At 38.0% G+C, this 18,383-nt stretch overlaps 2 protein-coding genes across 10 annotated transcripts in view; one reads left to right on the forward strand and one right to left on the reverse strand.

Moving 5' to 3' along the window:
- Window positions 1-8,139, forward strand: part of SLC39A10 (solute carrier family 39 member 10) — a 147,007-nt gene extending 138,868 nt beyond the window's left edge. For all 3 annotated transcript variants that reach the window (XM_040475717.1, XM_040475716.1, XM_040475715.1), the window contains one exon: window positions 5,320-8,139. In XM_040475717.1, coding sequence (XP_040331651.1) covers window positions 5,320-5,478 — 159 coding nt within the window. In that variant the 3' untranslated portion in view covers window positions 5,479-8,139. The remainder of the gene's footprint in view (window positions 1-5,319) is intronic.
- A 119-nt stretch (window positions 8,140-8,258) lies between these two features.
- DNAH7 (dynein axonemal heavy chain 7) overlaps window positions 8,259-18,383 on the reverse strand; it is a 267,521-nt gene continuing 257,396 nt past the window's right edge. For 4 of the 7 annotated variants that reach the window (XM_040475709.1, XM_040475708.1, XM_040475711.1 and 1 more), the window contains 3 exons: window positions 17,951-18,128; window positions 13,123-13,226; window positions 8,336-8,542 (listed from right to left, as the gene is read on the reverse strand). In XM_040475709.1, coding sequence (XP_040331643.1) covers window positions 8,336-8,542; window positions 13,123-13,226; window positions 17,951-18,128 — 489 coding nt within the window. Of the gene's footprint in view, window positions 8,543-13,122; window positions 13,227-17,950; window positions 18,129-18,383 lie in introns of all 7 variants that reach the window. The other 3 variants (XM_040475707.1, XM_040475712.1, XM_040475714.1) reach the window with 1 other exon arrangement.

The raw sequence follows: 18,383 nt of genomic DNA on the forward strand, positions 1-18,383 counted from the left end.
ATAAAATAATTCTTTGAGCTTGTTTTATGGCAAACAAGAAATACTTCTTAGGGAAGCCAATCTTCTGCAGAAAATGGTATATTTTCCTAGGGATTTGTGTAATTTTCATTTTTTCTAGCTTTAAAGTTAATAAATCTAAACACTAGCAAATAGTTTTAATTTTACCTTTATATCTTAAATATGTTAGGTAGTGTATTTGCAGAACCTGCAGTTTAATTACTTTTTTTTTTAAGTTTATTTATTTATTTTGAGAGGGAGAGAGAATCCCATTCAGGGTCTGCACTGTCAGCACATAGCCCAAAGTGGGGCTCGATCTCACGAACCATTAGATCATGGCCTGAGCCAAGATCAAGAGTAGAACGCTTAACAAACTGAACCACCCAGGTGCCCCTACTTTTTGTTTTCAAACATTATGTTCACTTTTCTTCCTGGTAGGATCTAGTAGATGGTCTCATTTCAAAATCATATAACCTGAATTTTTAATGATAGAATTAATGCCTATTTATAATAGAAAATTTAGAAAGTATCAACAAAAGAAAAGAAAAACTGTTTACAGGGTGCCTGGGTGGCTCAGTCGGTTAAGCATCCACCTTCAGCTCAGGTTATGATCTTATGGTTCACAAGTTTGAGCCCCGTGTTGGGCTCTGTGCTGACAGCTCAGAGCCTGGAGCCTGCTTCGGATTCTGTGTCTCCCTCTCTCTCTGCCCCTCCCCCGCTTGTGCATGCACACGCATGCTCTCTCTCTCTCTCTCAAAAATAAAAACGTTAAAAAAATGTTGACGCTCTGTACCTACAGTTCACCACTTCCCTATCTTTTCATAGACTCTAACACCTCATTTCTTGTCCCCATGCTCAGCTGATTACCTTACTTCCTGTTTTATGGAGAACCCTGAAGCCATTGAGACAACTTGCCACAGGTTCCCATCACCATTTTTACTCATCTGCCTGTATCTGTTCGTTTACTCCCTTTCCTATTACACTGGAGGAATCTCTGTGTTCCTCAAAGAGGTCAGCTTCTTAAAACCGCTCCCTAGAACTTGTCCTCTTTTCACTAACTTCCTGAAATTCTCCCAAATTCTCTCTCGTGTTGGTCATTTTCCCCTCTCTGCTGGATCATTCCTACAAGCACGTAAACCTCGTGTACTCCTCACTTCAAAAGGTAGGAGAGAGGACTTTCTTAACTCTAGTTTCTATTTTAGTCCTCAACCACCATTTTCTTCCCTTACAGAGCAAATTACGCTTTCTTAATTTTTGATTCTCATCTCTCTTGAGTTTGGCCATATCAGGTATTCTCCCTGACTGCTGTGCCAGATTGTTATCTGGCAGTCGACCACGATGTTGCTGAGTCCAGTGGTCATTCACCCCATCCCATCTCTGTTCAGCAGTATTTCGCAGTTGCTCATTCTCTTCTCTTTGAAATGCTTTCCTGCCATCACCATCTCCTGGCTTACCACCTTCCCGGCCTTTCTTTCTCAATTTGTTTTCTGATTCTCTTCTCCCTTACCTGTAACTGTGGGTGAAAGCCCTCTAGGTAATTCACGGCTTTAAATTTTTATTGACTGGTAATTCCTATGTTTACATCTTTAGCAGACTTTTTCCTTAACTCAGTTAATCTATCTACCTGCTTCCCTGACTCTCTGAACAGAAGTACAAGCTGATTATGTTCAGATCGCAGCTCTTGAGATCTGCCAGCCTTAACTTCTTGAACCAGCAACTCCTGTAGGGATTCTCTGTCATACATGATGATTCCATTCTTCTGGTTGCTCAGATCAAAGCCCTGACTATCATTCTTTGACTCAAGTCTCTCTGTCCACCCTACCTCTGGCTCGTCTTGGGAGGGCTCTGCCCCCTAACCACCTCTGTGGCCACCATGCTCCTTCAAGCCACCACCATCTTCTTCTCTTTAACTTTCTCCCTGCTTTTGCCCTGCTGTTGCCCTGTCCACGACATTCTGGGTCAACAGTCATGTCACTTGTGTGCTTCAAACTCTTCGGTGGCTCCTGTGCATTTCCTCTCCCTCTCCCTCTCTAATTTCTTGAACTATACCTCATCTTCTCCTTTTCCCCAGGAGGCACACTCTGCCGTAGGGGCCTGGCTCTTGCTGATCGCTCTATGTGGAATATTTTGCCTGTGGACATTCTTCGGGCTAGCTTTCTCCCTTCTGTGAGGCATCCCATCTAAAATTTCAACCGCTACCCCAACATTTTACACATTCTGTCCCTACTTTTTTTCTCCTTTGGACTTAGATCTTGATCTATAAATAATACACTAAACATTTTACTTATTTATTGAGTTCCTTATGGGCCCCACATGGATACCCATTCTGAGACGGCAAGCATTTTTGGTAGTATTTCATTTACTGCTAGAAAAGTAGTTCACAATTAGTTGAATGAAAAATGAGCTAATTCTTATACTAGGAACCTAAAGATATATATATATAAAAAAAAAAATGAGAATCTTTCCAGGAAGGATTTAGAGTCTAATGAAGGAGAAAACTAGCCATTAATTAGAATTCTTTTAATAATGGATTACAATAGAGTAGTGTACCATCTTTGTAAAACTATGTTGGCTAAAAAATTGGGAAATAAAATTAGGGAAGTTTCTCTGGAATGGGAGATCTGAGCTGAGTCTTAAAAACTGTTGAATAGTTTATTAGAAGCAAGAGAAAGGGTCATATGAGAAAGCAGAATAATGAATAGCATCGTTCCTTTGACTGGTGAGTCTCCTCCTGGGACTGTATTTTAGAGAAAATAACCCATCATGACTATTGCTATTACAACAAGCAAGCAAACAAAAAACTGTATTAAAGTGTTTTTTGCAGTAGCATTTACAATGTTACAGTTATATTGGAAATACAGTTATATTGGAAATAAGTGTCCAAGAGGGAAAACTATCCACATATATTTTAGGACTTTAATAATACTGAAATTATTTTTTTCCTATTACATCGTCATCAGATGTTGGCCAGATCATGACAGTCCTACAACACACAGTGCTATAAAAGAGAATTTAGTGTAAATTTTATAAATTTTTAATTATAAATTTTGAGGAGCCATTACAGAGTTAAGCAACAATGACATCACATTTTTGTTTTAGAAAGACCACTTTGACTATAGGGAGGAAGTTTGTATTCATTTACAATAATTCAGTATGATAGCAACAGTACCAGAAATTTTGGTTTGAGGTACCTTTAGGGTATCCAGGTATTATAAGCGCCCATCTGGTTTTAAAAAAAATTTTTTTTTTCAACATTTATTTATTTTTTTTTGGGACAGAGAGAGACAGAGCATGAACAGGGGAGGGGCAGAGAGAGAGGGAGACACAGAATCGGAAACAGGCTCCAGGCTCTGAGCCATCAGCCCAGAGCCCGACGCGGGCTCGAACTCACGGACCGCGAGATCGTGACCTGGCTGAAGTCGGACGCTTAACCGACTGCGCCACCCAGGCGCCCCATCGCCCATCTGGTTTTAAGGGCCTTTGGATAGCAGCTGTTTATCAGCCAGTTTGGAAGCGCTATTGTAGGGCCATACCAGTAGATACTGGCTGGCTTTTGCTGTGCTTATGATCAGCAGACATGGGTGTGGGTATTCAGGACTGAAGTGAATGTGGGGAAGGCATAGTGCCTCTTCTGGCTGGTATGTGTACCTATCTGGAGGGGGTGTTTCTGAGAAAAGTCCTGTATATTACATATGCTTAAATGTTAAGCCAGAATTAAAAGTTTTTGTCTTAATAAAAACTTGAGGAAAGGAGAAAAGATATAATAAAAAATAGTCTTTTTACTAGAACCATGAGTTTGGAAATTGCCTGGTTTAGTCTGAATCTAGAATTTGGCAAATATTCTGTAAAGGGACAGATAGTAAATATTTAGGCTTTGTAGACCATACAGTCTCTGTCACAGTTCATCAGCTATTCTGTTTGTAGTAGTTTCTGTCACAATTACTCTACTCTGCTGGAAAAGAACAGTAGCCTCCACACTGCTGCCATAGACTTGGGAACAAAATAGATGATCAGCATGAAGTCATTCTTAAATAGGATCCTCAGGAGACTGTTAAATATACTGTAGCAGTGTCGGATACGGTAGTTGGATTAATTGTACTCATTATTTAATAATGAATAATGGTGTTTCTTCCTAGACAGGCATTATGTTCTTAATACTACATTTCTCCTTGGGGCGCCTGGGCGGCTCAGTCGGTTGGGCGTCCGACTTCGGCTCAGGTCATGATCTCATTGTTGGTGAGTTCAGGCCGCATATCGGGCTCTATGCTGACAGCTCGAAGCCTGGAGCTTGCTTCAGATTCTGTGTCTCTGTCTCTCTCTGGTCCTTCCCTACTCACACGCATATTCTCTCTCTCTCTCTCTCTCTCTCTCTCTCTCTCTCTCTCTCTCAAAAATAAATAAACATTAAACAGAAAAAATACTACATTTCTCCTCCCTAAACCCAAAGCACCAAGGTATTGTTTGGAGTAAAGCTTAGTGTCTAAGAGAGTAGCATCTCATTATCATCTGACGATACTCATTGCAAACTTGAAAAACAATACACAGAAAGAGTGGAAGTAAAAAGTAGAAGTAGTTATTCTCGCACAATTTTGACTAGGTGTGGGAGGAAAGACTATGCTTATAATAATGTACATCTCTTTAAACGTACTGGAAACTTCCAGGTTTTTGAAATTTTGTCCTAGAGTATACTGTGAAAGCAGCATGTATAACTTGGGGAGCGGTTCTGCTGGGTAGGTTTGATAGACTATTTTCTCTATTAGGGGAAGGAAAATAGTGGCCAAAGGGCATAGAGATGCCAGTTAGGTATCATCTGTAAATGTCTGTCCTTGCTGTCAGCAGTTGAATATGAGAATTTTAAAGGAAAGGGTGAAGAAATGAAACACTTTTGAATTAGATATCCCCCCAAAGAATATTACGTTCTCAGTGAGTTTAAGATCAGCAAATGTGGGAAATGTGGTGTTCTTTTGGAGAGTTTTATTGGCAATAATAAGTTGTCTTATACTTTAGCATAAAGGAAATGCCGGAAGTGACAAGGTCGATGGATGGTGACTTTAAAAAATGACCAATGCGCATATTATGTGCATTCGTTTGGGATTTAGGAGGGAACAGATTTTGTATTTACTTACTACACAGCTAAAGCATGAACTTTGTCAGTGCTTGAGTGAAATCTGTGTTACGGATAGCATTATGTTGAATAGAATAATTTATTTGTAGTTGTGCTTTATCCGTTAGTTTAAACTAGAAGAATGTTTTAAAAAGTTGAGAATATTATTACAAAATTGCTTGTAAGTATCTGTTTTGTTTTGTTTTCGTTTTTTCCAGCTTCCAGAAATGTTGCATGGTGATGGTGACAATGAAGAACATGGCTTTTGTCCAGTGGGGCAGTTCATTCTTCAGAATTTAGGATTGCTGTTTGGATTTGCCATCATGCTGGTGATTGCCCTCTATGAAGACAAAATTGTGTTTGACCTCCAGTTTTAACCATTCCCAGTCACCATTGTGGATTACGAGAATGTTCCCATGCAGCTGTGCAGCTGTTCCTAGTGCTGTGCGCACATTTTGCTCAAAGAAAAGTCAGTGGCTTGCACTACTTACAAGTTCCATAGATCTGAGCCTAACCACAAAAGACTGGTTGGTGCTCAGTACTGCTTTTCCCTGTGTGAAGGGGTCTTTTAAAAATACAAAGCTTGTGATAAAGAAAGGAGAAAATGGGACTCCATGAACCAATGTTGATATAGGTTTAAGACTTTTAAAAGAATAATCATATAAAACACTAAAGTAGTCTCTGGTAGTAGAAACTTCTGTGGCTATGCAGAAATAGAAATTGAACCAAAAAAATCATTTAAACTTTAAAAATATTTTAAATGGACTTCGGGCAGACTTTTCTTTGTGCTAAAAATGAATTGTAGCATCCTTTAATTCAGTTACATATATACATAAGGTAATGGGGATCAACTTGGTACAGTTTTGAAACTGCATTAGGTAGGCTATAGGAACTAGAGGAAGGCTCAGGCTGCATTAGAGTATGAATTTAGCATTGGGAAAAGCCCTTATTCTTGAATCTAGAGTTACTATTTTTGTATATATTGGCATAGTGTTTAAACTTGCAGCCTAAACTACTGAAATCTGTGATTGTATGTTTGTGTGAGCTTCAGTTTAACGAAAGATTCATAATGGTTCTTCGTATTAATATTATACTTGGTGTTTGGGTGTTTTTTCTTTCAAACTTTAATTTTGTTTTTGTTTTGGGATTTTTGGTGGGGGTAGGGAGTTGGAGCATGTGGTAAAATGTTTTTTTCATTCAGAGTGTAACCCTCTAGGAAACATCAGAACAAAGAAGAACCCAAACATGATCTAAATATTCAGTTCTGCTACTTTAACAGTACTAACTAGTTATTTGGGAAATTTAAGTTCTAAATGTATGCATTGCTTTACCAGCTTGGCTTTGGAACCTAGAGCACATGCTGTGACTGGCAGTGAGGTAAGGCAGAAAATCCACGTTTACCATATCCTAATCTGTATGTCCATTAAAATGGTTATGAGGAAAATCTCCATTGATACCATAGCTAGCATGGTACCAAGTGACTTGGGAGATACGCTTAAATAACTCCGCTAAAATCACTTAATCATTTTGTGCCAAGATATGCGGTTGGTGCCTGATAGGGGTTGGTCTCTTTTATAGATGCCCTGTTCTACCATAATTGAGTGATTTGTGAGAAGTGCGAGCCGTGTTTATCCTGAATTTTGACCCAGTAATTTGTAGTACTAGTCACATTGCATGTAGCTTTCTGTTGACGTCTTGTGCCACACGGCCTTCATTCATGCCAGGTAAACTGTATTTGAACTATGTGCAGGCAGCTTGGTTTTAATCTGCTTGGCTACCAGTGCGGCTGCTTTAAAAATCTTACTGTTCAAATATTTAAGAGCCAAACTCTTTCCATTCCATTTACCATGTTTTCATTTCCTCCTCCTTTTCCTCAGCCCCTTTCCTCTTACTTCATGAACTTTAAACAAAAAAATAAAACTTCGAGAGCAGCACATGTTTCCAGGTATTAAGAGTATTGCCAGTGTTTCTTCTTTATGCTGTGAGCGAGGAAGCTTAGGTGTTATTTCCTTAATTTGTGCCTGAATTTGAAAAATTATTTCTGGCTTTTCTCACGGCCTCCTGTAATAAGTAGGTTTTGGTTTTCTGTTTTTTTTGTTTTTTTGTTTTTTTTTTTTTTTTAAACATAGAACATCTTCAGCATTGGGCACTGAATTAGGACAGCCTTCATCTCATTGCTTGGCCCTTCAAGCAACCTAGTAAAAGGTGCTGTTATTTTATTTAGTACTGCCAACTTCGAGTGATTAAAATATCTTGCTTTCTGAACCAAGATATATAATTCATTTTTGCATTTTTATACCCAAGGAAGATTCTGCATTCTGGCATTAAATCTGCTTAATTATAAAACTTTTATGAAAAGCAACAGTTGGAATAGACTCCCCGTCGTAAAGGTCTGGTTGAAAACAAACAGGTTCTGCTGAAGTGTATAAAGTTTTATATTCTCTGAAAAATGGTATTACATTATCTTCATTTGCTAGATTTTTTAAAACCTGTTAAGAGGGCTGTAACAGTTGCTGCTAGTATTTTGTTAGGGTTCCACCAGTATTTAGTTTTCATGTCATTCTGATGTATTGTTTCAAGTCTGACCAGACAATCTGAATTCCACTACATTTCTGTTCGGCTCCAACATTCCATTGAGCTTGACCAGTCTAATTTAACATGTGTTTGTTGGAGGTTGTTAATGTTACTTGTACAATGCTGTCACTGTGTGACATCCATATGAGTTTTGGTGTATATCACATTGCATTCAATCAGCTGTGATTATGCGTAGAAATACAATAGTAACTAGATGCAGTGTGAATTTTTTCCATTAACAGTAAGTCAGTGGCTTAAATATGATTATGGTCCTGCAAGGTGATACTTGCTAAAATACCTAAACCTTTTTTTGTTGTTGTAACTGAATCATTTTTAAAAAAAATTTATAAAGCTGGAAATGATCAAATGCTGTTTTTTTCATTGTCAACAGTGGTGTGTCATTTTATGTATGTTCCTAATGCTTATGGAACTCTCCCAAAATAAAGTTATTCAAAAAGAGCAAATATACCAGTGTGTTTTCTTTAGTCTTATTTCAGAACATTTCCTTACACTGAAGCATGAGTCATTTTAAATATAAGCGGCATTTGCACATAAATTTCTAATTTATACAGCTTTAGTGAAATTGACTTAAACCAAACTGCTTTATTTTCTATTCTACCATCCAACAAGAAGTTGGAACACGGAAATGGTATCTTCTGATTATGAATTAAGTTGACATAATAATGCTACACCCCGTCCAATCCAGTGCTCCATGGGTTGATCCGAGGGAAGAGTCATGGCAATCACAAAATTTGTAGAATGTCCAGTGGTGGATAATGTTCCTCTCCGCTCACTTGTCTTATACAATGGAGCAACATAACTCGGTCGTTCTGGTATGTCTACCCTCTTGCAGGGCTTTAGCCACATCTGGAAGAAAATGCATAAAACTTCACGTCAACAGTGTTGATATTTACATTTGAACCTAATAGCAGGGTATTGTTAAGTTAGTTCTATATCTGCAAATTTCTATGGCCCAAATAGATCTTTTGTTAGCAGTGCTTCCATTCTCAAGGTATTTAATTTGCAGTTGTTTTAGCATTTTTTATAACTGAAGTATAATTAACAGTGTTGTATTAGTTTCAGGTATACAACATAATGATTTGACAATTCTGTACCATCACTCAGTGCTCACCAAGTAAGTATACTTCCCCCAATGTCACTGACTGACTGTACTCACCATATGGGTGTGTTTTCACATATCGGGGTGTTTTCATCTCCACATTTATTTTATAACTGGAAGTTTGTACCTCTTATTCCTCTTTATTTCACCCACATCCCCCCTGCCAACACACCTCTCCTCTAGCAACCACCAACTTGCTCTCTGTATTTAAGAGTCTGGTCTTTTTTTTTTTTTTTTTTCTTTGTCTTGGTTTCTTCATTTGTTTAAGATTCCACATGAGTGAAATCATATGGTATTTGTCTTTCCCTGATATACCTTCTAGGTCCATTCATGTTGCTGTAAATGGCAAGGTCTCATTCTTTTTTATGGCTGAATAATATTCTATTCTGTATGTTATGTATATATAATATACATGTACACATATACACACACATATATATAATATATGAGGAACCTCCATACTGTTTTCCATAATGGCTGCACCAGTCTGCATTCCTACCAACAGTGTACGAGGGTTCCTTTTCTTCCACGTCTTCACTAACACCTGTTTCTTTTTGATTCTGGCAATTCTGACAGGTATCAAGTGATCCCTCATTGCGGTTTCATTTGCATTTCCCTGATGATTAGTGACGTAGAGTGTCTTTTCATATGTTTACCACCTGTAGGTTCTCTTTGGAAAACTATTCAGGTCCTCTGCCCATTTCTTTTTTTTTTTTTTTTTCAGTCTTGAGTTATAGAAGTTCTTTATATAGTTTAGATATTAACCCTTTACTGGATGTAATCATTTGCAAATATCTTCCCCTATTCAGTAGGTTGCCTTTTTTTGTTGGTTTCCTTCTCTATGCAAAAGCCTTTTATCGTCCCAATAATTTATGTTTGCTTTTGTTTCCCTTGCCTCAGGAGACCTATTTAGAAAATATTGCTAAAACCACTGTGAAGGAGATTACTGCCTATGTTTTCTTCTAGGCATTTTATTATTTTGGGGTCCCACATTTTGGTCTTGAATCCATTTTGGATTTATTTTGTGTATGGTGTAAGAAAATGGCCCAGTTTCATTCTTTTGCAAGTAGCTGTCCAGCTTTTTCTCAGCATCATTTTTTGAAGAGATTGTCTTTTCCCCATTATCTATTCTTGCCTCCTTCGTTGTAGATTAATTGGTCATATAAGTGTAGATTTATTTCTGGGTTCTCTCTTTCTGTTCCATTGATCCATTTGTCTGTTTTTGTGCCAGTACCGTACTCTTTTGATTACTGTGGCTTTGTACTATATTTTACAATCTGGAATTTTAATACATTCAGCTTTGTTCTTTTTTCTCAAGATTGCTTTGGCTGTTCAAGGTGTTTTGTGGTTCCATACAAATTTTGGCATTCTGTGATAAATGTTGTTGGTATTTTGATAGGGATTGCATTAAATCGATAGATGGCTTTGGGTAGTAGGGCATTTTAACTATTCTTCCAAGCCATGAGCATGGACTGTCTTCCCATTTGTGTCATTTTCGATTTCTTTGGTCAAAATTTATTCCTAGGTATTTTGCTCAAAAGATTTTTTTCTTAGTGCTTTCAGAACTACCTTCAGAGCCTATGAGAAAAAATAGTTATTTCACCTGTCAGAAAACATGTGTTATCAATGTATTCCTCACTTCTTCACCACACTTCTCTGCGGGATGACTTTTGGCATTTACAGTAACAACATCATACATACTTTCAGAGAGAACCATCACCATTGATACTTAAACTCGTGTCACTGTATTAATTTAATAAAGGCCATTCCCCCAAAATTCTTTTTCTTCTAAGTTTTTATTTAAATTCTAGTTTAACATATAGTGTAATACTGGTTTCAGGAGTAAAATTTAGTGATTTAGGAGCAGAATTTAGTGAGCACCCAGTGCTCATCATAACAAATGCCCTCCTTAATACCCATCACCCGGTTCGTCCATCCTCTGCCTACCTCCCTTTCAGCAATCCTCAGTTTGTTCTCTATCATTAAGAGTCTCATGGTTTGCTTCCCTCTTTTTCCCATACTATATGTTCATCTGTTTTGTTTCTTAAATTCCACTTGTGAATGAAATCATATGGTATTTGTCTTTCTCTGACTTATTTTGCTTCACATAATACGCTCGAGCTCCGTGTCGTCACAAATAGCAAGATTTCATTGTTTTTGATGGCTGAGTAATATTCTGTTGTGCATACATACCACATCTTCTTTATCCGTTCATCAGTCAGTGGACACTTGGGCTCTTCCCATAGCTTGGCTATTGTTGATAGTGCTGCTATAAACATATAGCAGAAAATTCTGAAAGGATTTTGTCAGTTATTCTAGAACTAGATGGCCTCCCCATTTTAGGTGACTGTTTTAAAGGGGTTATAATGTATATTGTGCTGTTCATTTTCTTAACAATTTTTTTAAAGTTTACTTAGCACACGTGTGCACACACAAGCAGGGCAGGGAGAGAGAGAAGGAGAGAATCCCAAGCAGGCTCCCTACTGTCAGCACAAAGCCTAACGTGGGGCTTGATTTCAAGAACCATGAGATCATGACCTGAGCTGAAATCGAGTTGGATGCTAAACCAAGTAGCTGAACTACTCAGGCATCCCATTGTGCTGTTTAAAACCTGCCTGCATTTCTTTATAATATACCTACATTATTTTTAGAAAGTCATTAGCCAAGTTTCTAGAATGTTAAGCACTGTTAAACCTAACCAATCTCAAAAAAAAAAAAAAAACCTCTCTGAATAGAAAAGAACAAACTATGTTCATAATGATGAAATAGTGTTCTGTTTCAAAATCTAATTGAGTTCCTTTTCCCAGTAACAGCAGCAGCAATGCTTGAGAGGACATGGCATGACAGCCCCACTGTTCACAGCCTCTTTTAAAAAGGTTTCTCAGGTCAAAATAAATATATGAGGGAGTTAGTGTGGATGCTAGCCTATATTTTGCCCACATTATTGTGGAATCCATCAAGCAGTTTTTTCGTATATAGTTAAATTTAAGGACTCAAGGTGAGTGTATTCATTTCAGCCAAGAACGCATTTTCTTAATAAGAATTTTTCTCCCTAAGTGACTTCCTTATTCTGGAGATCATCCATGTATAAACCCCTTTTGTATTCATTGTAAGCTACCTTAAAAGAGTTTTTCATGTAATAGAAAAATGTTCGATTCCAATCAACTCCTAAAATTACAAACAATTGCCCTGTGACTTTGAATTTTGGTCTCATATTTGAAACTCTCTGCCCATACCTAATAGCATATGTGGCAGGGTTTGTTGCAATTGGCTCTACGCTGGTCCCTCACTGTACCTGGTAGAGCTGCTCTGAGGGATGTTTGCCTGTCGCTAAGCTGTTCCCATTGTCCCACAAATAGTCCGTGTAAATCCACAGCCCATATTTTATTACACCATCCCAGACTAACCTTTTGAAGTGTGTGAAAATCTGTCCGGTCATTTTCTCATGATGCAGTAACAGATGGAAACAATATCTTACATAGCTTAGTTGGCCCATGCTGAAGATAGGTTCCTAGGAAACTTAAGTTTTTATGTGGATGATTTTCATATACTAACCTTTTAGTCTGCAGGTTTCATTTTTAAGTCAAGGTATATATACAAATATCCATGTATTTGTATGTGGATACATATATAGTCAATCCTCATTCTTCCTGGATTCTGTGCAAATTTCATTATTGCTAAAATTTATTCATCACCCTAAAATCAATACTCTGTTTTATGATCATTCACAGGCATGCTCAGAGTCTCAAAAAAATGTGAGTCACCAGACAAACAGGTTCCCAGCTGAGTTTGAGTCTGTTGACATTCTGCTTTTCTATTTCACCTCTTGTAAATAAGTTTCCTTTTAACGGTTTATTTAATGCCAGGTCTTTTGCATTTTGTTATTGGTGGTGGTGGTGGTGTCTCTCTGTTTAAAATGGCCCCAAGCCTAGTGTCCAGGTGCTATCTAGTGTTCCTAAGTGCAAGAAGGCTGTGATAGGCATTAGGGAGAAAATAACTGGAGACTTTGTTCAGGCATGAGTTACAGTGTTGTTGTTCGTGAGTTCAATGTTAATGAATCAACAGTATATATTAAACAAGCATTTTTAAACAAATGCAAAACAATGTCATGTCTTGATCAGTTAAAAATGTGATCAGAGGATCATTAGAAACTTAACTTTGTATTTCTCCTAGGAGCTATGGTTTCACATTCACTAATTCAGTGTTGGTAGGAACTTTATAAAATGTAATTACTATAAATGAGAATTGACTCTGTGTGTGTGTGTGTGTGTGTGTGTGTGTGTGTAAAATAGTGCTCCCCCCCAATATTAGAATATCAAGTACTAACCACAGGCACTGTATCATAAAGAATTTTGGGATGGGATTCTGCAAGTTTCTTGACCTTTCTATTCCAGGAAGCTCCATCCAGAAATAATCCATAAATGAAAACACCTAAATATAAAAGAAGCAGGTTAATACAGCTGTTTAAATGTGCATATTGATTAACTTTTGAATCTGAAATTCCTATTAGTGTGTACTCTGCAGATGATACTAGGGCAGCACCCTAAGGCTTGTTCTAAAGTAAAAGCAATATTCTTAGTGCTTTGTCTTAACATCCATATTCTAAGAATATATTTTGCCTAGTTAATTCAATAGTAAGATAAGATGTGGAGGATAAAACAAAAGGAATTTTATTTAAAGAAAAAATTTTTTAACGTTTATTTTTGAGAGAGACAAAGCACGAGCAGGAGAGGGGTAGAGAGAGAGGGAGACACAGAATCTGAAATAGGCTTCAGACTCTGAGCTGTCAGCACAGAACCCCACGCGGGGCTCGAACCCATGAACTGTGAGATCATGACCTGAGTCAAAATCAAGAGTCAGAACCTTAACTGACTGAGCCACCCAGGTGTCCCCATCAAATTTATACTGTCAATTGGCCAGTGATTATGTTAGAGGCCATGAAATCTGCAAGAAAAGCTCTTACTGTAATTGTAGGGATCCAGTGGCTTCTAGGCAGCACCTGAGCAAAATACTCTTGCACAGACCTCTAATACCAGGAAAGTTAATTTTCTCCTTTCCTTCTAGGATTTATTCTAACCTCTCCTTAGTATGTATGAGAGAACACATGGAGAGGAGTTCCCTCTAAAATGTAATGTACACTAACGAAAGAGCACAAATGAGGAAATCACTGAAACTCCAATCAGTTGTCAGACCGTCCTTTTGGTGTAAAACCTCAGGATTTGAATATAGGTATATACACATGGAAACACTCATTATAATGGTTGCACAGATGGGAAGGAAGCAACGTGGCACCTAGAGAGACTGAGGTCTTTGTTCCTAATTTTTGTGTGTGACCTTGAGCAATTCATTTAACTTTAGACCTGTTTAGTCATCTGAGAACAACTGCAAAACATTTGTAAAACAATAATGCCTACTTTAACACCTCTACAAGGTAGACAGAGTCAAATCAGTTAATGTTGGTGAAAGCACTTTGTAAAATAGTATATAAAAGTCCACTTGGACTGTGTTTTCTAACGGGACTTTTTGTAATGATAAAAGTATTCTCTGTGTTTCCAATATGGTAGCCACTGACTATTAAACACCTGAAACATGGCTAATGTGACCGAGGGACTGAATTTTCATTTTAATTACAGTTTAATTTTTAAAGCCACATGTGGATAATCCAGTGAGGCTATTGGGGTGGGGGGAGACTTTTTCCTCTCTAGGTTTTAACTGATGGAAAGAATGGTTGGAATAAAAGGTCAGTTTTATTAACTGACACAGCACTTGTCCAGTAACATTTCAAGTTTTACTTGGTAAACCTGAATTGCAAAATGCATCTTAAGCCTGGAGTAACATGGAGGGTAGACCTGCCTGAGGGAGAGACAGATCACTCCACTATATATTTATTAATCTTTCCAGCCAGATCTAAGTCCTGCAGGACAACCACAATACTAGATGGGAATAGCAGGGCTTGGGTGGCTCAGTTGGTTAAGCTTCAACTTCAGCTCAGGTCATGATCTCACAGTTTGTGAGTTCGAGCCCCACATAGGTCTCGGCTGACAGCTCAGAGCCTGGATCCTGCTTCGGATTCTATATCTCCCTCTCTCTCTGCCCATCCCCTGCTCACATTTTAAAAAAATAGAGAAATGAATGATTAAGCTAAATAAATACTGTTTTAAAAAAAATACTAGATGGGAATAGGGAAATAGAGGACACTAAAAAACAGGTCCAAGACTTGTTTTAACACCCTGCCCCACTGACATGTAAGCATAGCCCAGGAATTCTCTGGTTTTAACCAATTAGATTATCTGTTCCTCGCTTGGGAAACAAAGATAATGTCAGAGCAAAAGAGTTCATTTCAACACCTAAGAAAAGTGGTAATAAGGATAAAGTTTTCTCCAACCCAGTAACAATTTTATAGGAAATGTGATGGGGATATTCAAACGCATTTTTATTTCTCATAGCCAATACAGGCCGCATGGAAGACACAAGATCTGAAAGGATAGATGGGTATTAACTGGGATTCAGAGCCGCTCCTACCCTGTGAGTCACACCTTTTGCCATCCATGAGATGTGGTCATCACACAGAGTCAGGTCTGGCTTCTCCAGCCCTTCTCTTCAGGATTATCTGCCTCCCCTCCTGCTATGTAATGCCCTTCGCTGGTGAGTCCTTCATTAGGACTAGTAATTCAAAGAAGAGGAATCTTAGCAAGTACAGCTGGAAAGTAAGATTCCAAATCTATGTGGATTTACAGTGGCTTTGTGGCCACTTTATGAATCACTTTAAGAGTGCCCTTTTCCATTATGTTTAATTTAATCATAGGTAAATAGGCTCACTTCTTTGTGAGCCCCAGAATGCAGGGATGGGCGCACACTTAAGTGTGTGTAAAAAAGGCTGGTGGAGTGGTAAAGATAAAGAAACTGGGAAAAAATTAGCCCAAGCTTTTCTCAAATGGGCTCTGGGATCTTCCCATGAGCATCCCATGGGAAAGTTGTTCCCTGGGAAAATTCTAGTGCTCCAAATCATTCCATGGAACCTTATTTTTGTTTTGGTAATTAGGTTGGAAGGAAAAAGCCAGGAATGACAAAAAGGCTAAATTGTGGATATCTGTGTTTACTGGTAAAAATGTATGTGTGTGTGTTTGTGCAAAATAATAAAATGCGTGATTTAGTGAATATCTACTAGCTATTATAAATTAAACCTTGGCTGATACTTTAGTATTCAGTAAAATGGTTTAACTGATGACTATTCTTTACTGCATGATCTTGGACATGAAATAGTCCTTATTTATCTTTAAGTTGTACTTTATGCTTGCTCCACAGTTTTCAAGATAAGTTTGGATTTTAATGTATTTAATAAAAGCAGTTGTGAGTTACATTAGTAAGTCACTGTAAAAAGAAATACCAACTACCTTGTAAAATGTCTAAGTTCAGTGTATAATTGGCAATTCAGTAGTTTGATCTTAAATATTAACTAGTTTATAAACTGCAGGCAATGCTTTTAGAAATTCGATTCTTTAGCTGAGTTCAAAAACCTCTAACTCTGAGGGACACCAATACTGTCTAGCCTTCAATCCAAATGCCATCTTCCCTGCCTTTTATCATAATGATGAGGAGAATTTAGGGGAAAAAAAAACAAAACATTGCATCTGAATTAAATACTTAGGAATCAATCATAGATTCTTCAAGGAACTTTCCTTGAGAAATGATGTTTTCAAACTTTTACTTCTACAAAAATACTCATCAGGCCTTAGAGAAAGCTAGCTAAGCATTAGAGTCAGCCTGCAGTTTGCTTAACTCTGCCCATTGCTAGCTATGAGACGTTGGGCAAGTTACTTAACTTTCCTGAGCCTTAGTTTTGGCTGAGTATAATGGGGATAATAGCAATATCTATTAATAACCTAGGGTTATTGTGAAGAGCTGGGCAGTTTCTGGCACCTATCAGTGGTACAGAGCAACTCTATACCCTTCCTTTGATTTGCTTTTACCCAGTTTAAACTCCTTTATCCCCCCTTCCTACTTAGTTTGAACAAAATTATCCTTCACGGTATATTGCTCATCTATATTTTGACTTTATTAGGGTGCAGGAACTCAAACGTCTATTTTTTTTTTTAATGTTTATTTATTTTTGAGACAGAGACAGAGCATGAATGGGGGAGGGTCAGAGAGAGGGAGACACAGAATCCGAAACAGGCTCCGAGCTGTCAGCACAGAGCCCGACGTGGGGCTCGAACTCACGGACCGCGAGATCATGACCTGAGCCGAAGTCGGCCGCTCAACCGACTGAGCCACCCAGGCGCCCCTCAAACGTCTATTTGTTGACATCTTTTACAGCATGTAATATAGCGAGCTGTACAGAGAATGTATTTTTTTAAAAAGGCTTATATAATTAAAGGAACAATAAACTAGGCAGAAGGTTGTTAAATACTCTTCAGGCATTTAATATGCCCATTCTGTGTGTGTTAGGAATAAAAGTATGAGAAGGATTAAGTCCTTAGAAACTCCAATTTTTAGAGGAGAAAAGCTAGCAAAGAAGCATGAATGTGTCCAGGGAGAAAAGGAAAATCAGGAGAAACAAAGGGAGAAGGAGGTCTCTTAGAAAGAGAAAGTTGTCAACTTGTAAGGACTGTTAAGAGTTTAAGACGAAGACGGATTTCATTTCATGGGATATGTCAATAGGGAAGTCATTACTAACTCTGAAAAGATCATCAGTTGATTGGAGGAGATGAAAGGTAGGTGGAAAATAGGAAGTGAGAATCCGCAGAGGGTATGTAAAGACAATTCTTTGGAGAAATTTGCTTCAAAGGGAGTAGAGACATGGGACAGTAACTGAGGGGATGTGGATGTTAAGACACTTGGAATTCTTTGTTGATGTGTTGTTTTTTTAAGTTTCATTTAAGTAATCTCTACACCCTATGTGGGCCTCAAACTCATGACCCCGAGATCAAGAGTTGCACGCTCCGCTCTTCCAACTGGTGCCCTGTTGATTTGTTTTTAAGATGACAGATTGTGAAGAATGTTGCAAGTTCATACGAATTTCTTTTCCTCAACTATTTGAGAGTAAGTTACATACACAATGATTAAAATGTTAATAGCCGAGCAAAGTAAGCAAGAATGTTAAGCCTTTGTTCAGTACCTAGATATAAAGTAACTCATTCTGTCACTGCACTTACCATCTTCTGGAGCATGCTTATACTCTTTGTCTTCCATCACTTCATAGTCAAACCCAAGAAGATCAATGGGGATGGTGTATTTCCTGGCATAGTTCTGCTGGGCACCAGTCAGGAACGCTTGTGTGAAGAAGAAGCCAGAAAGCCAGAAGACTGGAGGAGGGCCAACCTCATACCATTGCTACAGTGTCAAAGCACAAGTGTTCTCAGGCTAGAGCCTTTCAACTTCAAATACAACACTGCTTAATAAAATTTACTCCCCAATGCTCCCCCTTATTATCTTTTAGGTAGATTAATAAATGAGCTAACACTTTGAGGAATAAAAAGCTATACTGTCAAGGTTTTAAAAAGATACTTATTCAGTGTTTGTTCTGACTTCAATTTCATATCCATTGCACCAGCTAGAGGATCACAGTGTGGGTAAAGGCAAAAGTAA

Source organism: Herpailurus yagouaroundi, unplaced genomic scaffold (assembly GCF_014898765.1).
Source record: "Herpailurus yagouaroundi ecotype Mexico unplaced genomic scaffold, PumYag 140, whole genome shotgun sequence".
NCBI classification, from domain to species: domain Eukaryota; kingdom Metazoa; phylum Chordata; class Mammalia; order Carnivora; family Felidae; genus Herpailurus; species Herpailurus yagouaroundi.